General features: G+C 41.7%; 1 protein-coding gene across 1 annotated transcript in view; it reads left to right on the top strand.

Annotated features, from left to right (window-relative positions):
- Positions 1 to 5677, top strand: part of TMPRSS2 (transmembrane serine protease 2) — a 12257-nt gene extending 6580 nt beyond the window's left edge. The window contains exons 7-12 of the mRNA XM_009641003.1: positions 98 to 141; positions 471 to 645; positions 2619 to 2794; positions 3829 to 3924; positions 4788 to 4930; positions 5513 to 5677. Of these exons, the coding sequence (XP_009639298.1) occupies positions 98 to 141; positions 471 to 645; positions 2619 to 2794; positions 3829 to 3924; positions 4788 to 4930; positions 5513 to 5677 (799 nt within the window). The remainder of the gene's footprint in view (positions 1 to 97; positions 142 to 470; positions 646 to 2618; positions 2795 to 3828; positions 3925 to 4787; positions 4931 to 5512) is intronic.
- Positions 5678 to 7307: the final 1630 nt, after the last annotated feature.

The raw sequence follows: 7307 nt of genomic DNA, 5'->3' as shown, positions 1-7307 counted from the left end.
GCACATAGCTGGAAAGGGTAGAAAGCAGCTGGAGGGTGAACTTTGCCCACTGTTTGCTTTGCTGTGTGGCTAAAATCTGGTTTGGTTTCTATTGCAGTGATTCCTGTGCATCAGGAAATGTGGTTTCTCTGCGCTGCATAGGTAAGTGACTGTGTTTCTCAAACTTCTTCTTTGTGCTTTGAAATGCTTTGGCTAGGAAATGCTTCTGAATCTGCATAAATAACTGCTGTCTTTTGATGGGCCGATGATTTTACTCTGGTTCCCAAGTTTCAAACGGTGCAGTTTAAGGAGCGGGGTGGGAGAGGAGACAAGGAGGATATTGGATCCCCAGTTGCTTTTGTCTTTGCTGCCACTGGTTCCTTTAAATAACTTGCCTGTGGTGAAGCTCTGTAGCCCTCACCCAGCAGCCATGGTGGGATGTCTGTGGTGCTCGCGCCTTAACTAACGCCGGTGTGTAAATGACTCCTCAGAGTGCGGCATGCCCACTAAAAGCGTGAACATCATGAACAGAATCGTGGGTGGCAGCGGGGCAGTGCTGGGGCAGTGGCCGTGGCAGGTCAGCCTCCACGTGCAGGGCACCCACGTCTGCGGGGGCTCCATCATCACCCACCAGTGGATAGTGACGGCGGCACACTGCGTGGAAGGGTGAGTCTTGCCCGCGTTGGTGCCGGAGCAACCGGCTTGTTTGTTCGTCTCTTGAATGGCGATTTTTTTTTTTTTTTCCCCCTCCTTGCTTCAGGATGAAATGCACAAATTTACTTAAGTCTCCCAACTTTCTGCTTTAAAACTGAATTAAATACCATTCCTCCCCTCCCCCTTGCCTTGAATGCAGGTGCTAGGTACCGTATTTTGTCTATGTAGCAGTATGGTTTTCAAGCATTAATCATAGAATTGTTTAGGTTGGAAAAGACATTTAAGATCAAGTCCAACCGTTAATCTAACCCTGCCATCCCACCACTAAACCATGTCCCTAAGCACCTTGTCTGCCCGTCTTTTAAATATCTCCAGGGATGGGGACTCAACCACTTCCCTGGGCAGCCCATTCCAGTGCCTGATAACCCTTTCTGTGAAGAAATTTTTCCTAATGTCCAATCTAAACCTCCCCTGGTGCAACTTGAGGCCGTTTCCCCTCATCCTATCACTTGTAACTTGGGAGAAGAGACCCCACCTGGCTACAGCCTCCTGTCAGGCCGTTGTAAAGGGCGATAAGGGAGGATTTGTTCTGGAAGAGGCTGGCTGCAGATCATCTCTCTGCTTTCTACAGGAAGAAATTTTTATTGAACTTGTTAAAGGTGGAAATTAAATTGGATGGTGGTGTTAGGCAGAGATACCCACCCAATTGAAGAGATAAACTCAAGCCACCAAACTCAGTGCCAGACCGTACAATGTTTTCATGAAGATGTTGAATTACACTATGAGGAAAAACAAAGAAAAGGAAAAAAAAAAAAAAATCCCAAACCCTCAAATATCACACAACTGTAGATACGATCAATATAAAGATGCCTGTACCATTTATTTTGTCGTATCTTCATGCCACAGGGTAGTAAAGCCCAAGTCAGTATTACATGTAGATTTATAGCTATCCAAGGAGCACTTTATTTACATAGGCATCAACAAGAAAAATAGCTGGTGCTTTGTATGTTTTTAACCTATAAAGGAGAGTTGAGGGTGTTGCCATATCTTGTGTACAGTGGCAGAATACGTTTAAAAGGTGGCTGCTTCTGTTGGAGGGAAAACCCACAGAAAAACATTTTAATGGTTGGTTGGCTGGATCACAGTTTGAAGCTAGGCCAAGGAAAAATAACTTTGACCTTAACCTTGGGAAAGGAATGCAAGTGTTTTATTTTTATGTGATGATCTTATCCCTCCTTTGTTTTCTGATTTGAGCTCTGTAGTATGCAAAAGCTTTAGGAATGGCAACCAAGCTGTAGCTTGCACAAAACTGGTTTTCAGTCTTGGTTTTTTTTTTTTTTTTCTTTTTTTTTGGAGGGGGGATGACTTGCAAGTGCTACTGCCTTGGCAGTTCTCATGGAGGGAGTTGTGACACATGTGGGAAGTTTCCTATTGAGCGTTTGCAAACTGTGCTACTTGAATTACATCTAGCGAGCATGCTTAACATTTAAAACAAACTCACCAAAACCAAACAAAAAAAACTCCTGGCGTTTTCAAGATAGTGAAATTCCCTCACTAAATCATGTTTTTACTAATTCTGGCTTCTGCTGCCCTTGCGTGCTTTGGATAGCATGCACGAGTGATACCACTGACATGTGAGACCTCAGAAATAACTGCTTGATCCCTCAGCCATGGAAATCAATAGACTTCAGTGTTGCAGTCTCAGACTGTAATTTGCTGTGCTGAGTGACTAAGGGGATAGGCAGTGATACTTAACCCATTTCAAAGATAATTTTAATATATTTATGAAATTAGAGTCAAGTTTTCCCAAAGCTTGATGTCTTGCAATTTGTTTACCTTGTTCTTCAGAAAGGGTAGTCAAATGCGTGAGCATTCTTGCTCGCACATGCGTTTGACTACCGTTTCTGAAGACAATTTTTTGAAGGTCAATCTGTGACTCGTTACCAGAGAAGCAAACCTTCTTCTAACCTTTCTTTTTTCTGTAGACAATTTTCTGACCCGTTCGGCTGGAGGGTTTATGCTGGGATTCTGAATCAGAATGAGATGCTCTTTAGAAATGGATACAGAGTGCAACAGATCATTTCCCATCCGGATTATGATGCAGATTCTAAAGACAATGATGTTGCCCTTATGAAGTTAGAGACACCGCTGAGTTTTACTGGTAGGTATTCTGCTCTTAAGGCAAGAATCCAACGGCAATGAGCACATCTTTTAAGACTTCTGAAGTTCATCAAGAAATCCTTGTAAATACTTATGGGAAGAACGTGTAACGTGGATAGAGACATCTTAGAGGCAGAGACAGGGTAGCGGTGGAGACAGAGGGCACACCCTCTGATTTTCTAAGTAGGATTTATTTAAATCTAGTACATGGTGAGGGAGTTTGGGCTCATCTCAATAATATACTTCTACCCCAGAATGCTGTACGGTGCTTAAGTATTGCCACTCCTATATGTGCAGACTCAGGATGTAGTGGTGGAGCAGCTGACTAAACCCTAAACCAAGTTACATCAAATAGCAATTGGGGAAAAAAACCCCAACCTAAACGTAACAAGAAGTTTCTTAAAAGTAGATGTAGGTTGTTTGCAGGCAAGCAGTAGAAAATAGAGGACAAAGCAAGCAGTAGAAAATAGAGGACAAAGCATTATTTAAACTTGAAGTGCTTTTTGTGTACATGTCCTTTATATGTCAGTGCATCAATTTAAAGCTTCTAGAAGTGCTATAGAGGGGCTCTTCTGCTGCTGAGAGCAGGGAGGTTGTCTGTTTACCAGGCTTTTGTGTTTCCCACTTCTTGTATATTGGCATAGAATCCTGCTTGAATTGTGATTTTTCAGCAAGGGTTTTGCAAAGGGAATGCAGAGAGGTTGTTGTCAGAAGTTTTTTCTTCTTTGTCCTGTACTTGATCAGAAGAGCTGGTGTTAGTTGTTCTAGTTAGCCTGATGAATTGAACTAGAACCATTAACTGGGTGAAGTTCCCCCCTTTGAGGTGACGATTAGGTAGCCACCTGGGAAAGGGCAGCTTCCTGCTGCTGCCTGCATTGCACAGTACTGCTTATCTGCAAGGAGGGTAAAGTGCAGAGAAAACGCGTGGTGTGTATGTATTTGAGTGGTGGTCGTGCTGAGATACGTCATATGCATTTGTTTTGAGTTATGTCTGGACATCTGGAATTACAGATGCTACTGTGTTTTGTTTTGTAGATACTGTACGGCCAATTTGTCTGCCTAATGCAGGAATGATGTTCCAGCCTAATCAGCAGTGCTGGATATCTGGGTGGGGAGCAGAGTACCAAGGAGGTAAAGAGTGGCTCTGGAATATTTTGGTCTTCTACAGAAACCAGTCCTCTTCAGTCTACGAATAACCATTGCACAGGCTGCTTGGGCAGTTGGAGCCAGATCTGTTGATACGCTATTATTTCACACATTTTACAGCCCCTAATATTTACGCAGGGTGTTCTATCTCAAAGTAAGCTGTGATGTGGTGCATTCAGCAGACTGCAAAGCAGCCTCAAATCAGTACCGGGGGCCAGAAATATTCAGACAAGAAATTATTCTGTGCCCCTGCTAGCAGGGCCGCCTCTCCTGTAAGAAGGGTAGCTGTTTGCCAAGCCAGTCCCCTGTGGACATGGGAAAGGGCAGGAGCTTGTCCTTGCCACCGCCTCAGGCTAAAATAACACGATGCAAGTAAATTTGTAAGAAGTGAAAAGGAAAGGGAGGAAAGATTTCTTTCAGTATGAGAAGGTGCTGGGTGGGGAGGGGGGTGTTGGGGAAGCCAGACCCTGAACATGGGTGGTTTGTGCTGGATCATGTGAAACTGTGGGGAGGTCCTCTTCGCCTCTTGCAGACTTCATGTGCTTTTAATAGCCCTATAGATAACACAGTTGATTTGGGGCTGGAGTAGGCAGGTAGGTGCCACGTTCTCTTGCTTTGCAGTACACTGACAGCAAAGCAGGGTAACTCACTGACCTCTTCATGGAAGGGAGTTTTAATGTCACAGTTGTCTGTGCAATGGACCGCACATCTTAAGCGTCCACCCCAATGTTTCCAATAAGTTTATTCCATGCAAGTGCTAGCTGCTGGGATTTGTAATAGCAATGTAGTATGATGCTTGTTCTAATTTTGTCTTTGTATGTGTGTTCCTGTGCACGTTTCAATTTTAGGTAAAACATCAAATAGCTTGAATTATGTTATGGTGCTCTTAATAGAACGTTCTAGGTGTAATTCTGTCTATATCTATAATGGCATGATTTTGCCTACAATGATCTGTGCTGGACATCTAGAAGGAGGAATTGATTCCTGTCAGGTAATTATTCCTAATTAACACCTAATAACGATCTGATTATCTTTATGGTCTTACTAGTAGGCTTTTTTTAATCATCTATTAATTACAAATAGATCCTACCAAAAAGAAAGTAAAAAATTTGAGTAACATTTTGCTTGGGCTTCTAGTTCCTTGCATGGTGCATTCCTTTAAAAGGGAGAGCTTTTGTTTCATCTTCTGAATGGCTGCCAGTGCCAAGTTCTCACTAAATACCCAAAGAGGGTGAGGCAGTCCTTTTTAATGCTTCAAGGATGTTTGTTATCTGGTACTTGAAAGTGAATGAATGCTCTTCCTTATCACGGTGATACCCTAGCATTATGCTTGTGACCAAGAAAGTCAATAATGCCCACCTCACTTAGTGCTTTGGGCAAGCAATTTGCATCCCTATTGCAAGCAGTCATCATTTAATACTGTAATTGCCCTTGCATTTTGTTTTAGTGACTACCTTAAAATGGTGATTAGCTTTTTTTTTTTTTTTTTTTAAACAATTTGTGTTCCTGAAATGAAATGGATTGTGTCTTTCCTGGTGGCCAGGTCACTAATAATATGCTCATATTTGTGCAGGGTGACAGTGGAGGTCCGTTGGTAACTAGCAAAAACTCCGTGTGGTGGCTGGTTGGAGATACCAGCTGGGGAACTGGCTGTGCCAGTCCCAATAGACCTGGAGTGTATGGGAATATGACCGTGTTTACAGACTGGATTTATAAAAATATGCAGGTAACATATTAGAATGTTTTTAATAATTTTAAATGTCCCAAATACCGAAATTTGATTTTATTTATAAAAATAAATAAATGCCACTTGTCTGCTGATGAAGCTGTTCTGTTGAGAAGCATCCAAGTAATTGATGAGATAGTCTGTCCACGGAACAAACCTTTGTTTTTTGTTTTGTTTTTTAAACAGGCAAACAGATGACAGTGCTGTCTGTCCTTCTTGCTGATCCATGCTTCTGGGAACAAGAATAAATGAAGCCATAGGTGCCTGGGATATTTATTCACTTTGGAAATGATTTTTGTTTTTTTTTCTCTTTGAATTTTCTTTTTAAAAATAACGTGAAGGATTGCACACTCGGTTCTGTGCTGGCTACAGTGACTGATCTTAATCAGCAAAGGATTATCACAATGAGCACCTTTCTTCTTGTTGTGATGCCTGGCAGAAAGTCATCCTCTCAACTGCTTGCCTGAAATGTCTCTCTTTAGTTGGGTAACTTTCACTTGATAATCAGTTACAGGCTTATAATGGCAATTTTAATCACAATTTAATCTAAGATTTTTGTAGCAGGATGCCAAGACAGTTGGTTTAGCAGTGTTTTAGATTAAATGTTAAGTAATGTGAAGGTTGAATCTCTGAGCTGCTGGTTGGCAATTTAAAAAGAAATGGATGTTTTTTGGTATATATGAAGGGAAGTTTTCATGCACTACGGTAGAGGCACAGGAAAAAAAAATACTGTATATTCAGGTAGTTAAAAGTCCTCAGGATCTCAACACAGCAGTCATCCAAGTCAGGTTGTTCGAAGTGAGACCAGTCTGACTGTCTCAGTAATTAAAAGTGCTGTCCTGCCTTACGCTGCTCTGAACCTGAAAAGGGCAAGACATACCATCGCTCTCGACGTAGGCTTCGGAGACGCAGAGGGACACTCCGGAGGAGCTGTGGTGGGAAGCGGTGAGTTCAGTGTCCCGATGGCGAGGTCCCTGGCTGCGCACATGGAGGTTGACTCTTGAACTCTCCCTGCTGTGAAAGGCAAAGGGCGAAGTTTTTCAAGAAGGCTGTGTTGTAAGCGATAGACCTCTGCCTGCAGACACACAGAGGCTGGATGTTTTGTACAAAGAAATACAAACCTGCGTTTCTGTGTAACCAGGTGAACTACCTCATTTATTAAATTTGGCTTTTAAATTCATTAGAGCTCTCTTTTATGTATCTGCATGTATGTTTTTAGCAAAATGTAATTAATATCAGAGTGCCGCCTCAACTAGGATTTTGAAAATAATTTATAATCATAGTACAGAGGATCAAAAAGCCATATCAAGTTACTTTTGTTACTAAGGATAAATCTTTTGACTGAATGACTCTACTAGTCTTGTTTTCTCTTTTGGTATCAAGATGCAATTGTCTTGCATGTAAACATTGCACCAAATAAATATTTTTTTTTTTTTTTACTACAAATAGTTTTCCTTAGTGGTTTGTATTGGTTTGCTTGGATGTTTTGGAAGCAGTTGCTGGATTCAGCATCTGAAGTGCTTTGAGAACCTGATTTAAAAAACAAACAAAAAAACAAAGCAAAAGAGAAAGAACACAAGAGGATGATCCAAGAGATTGTTTTAATTCCAAAATTTCAGGTCCTTGAACAAACCCAGGGAAA

The sequence above is a fragment of the Egretta garzetta genome, unplaced genomic scaffold (assembly GCF_000687185.1).
Source record: "Egretta garzetta isolate BGI_Z169 unplaced genomic scaffold, ASM68718v1 scaffold45, whole genome shotgun sequence".
Taxonomy (NCBI): Eukaryota; Metazoa; Chordata; class Aves; order Pelecaniformes; family Ardeidae; genus Egretta; species Egretta garzetta.
This window is presented reverse-complemented; position numbering and strand designations above follow the sequence as displayed.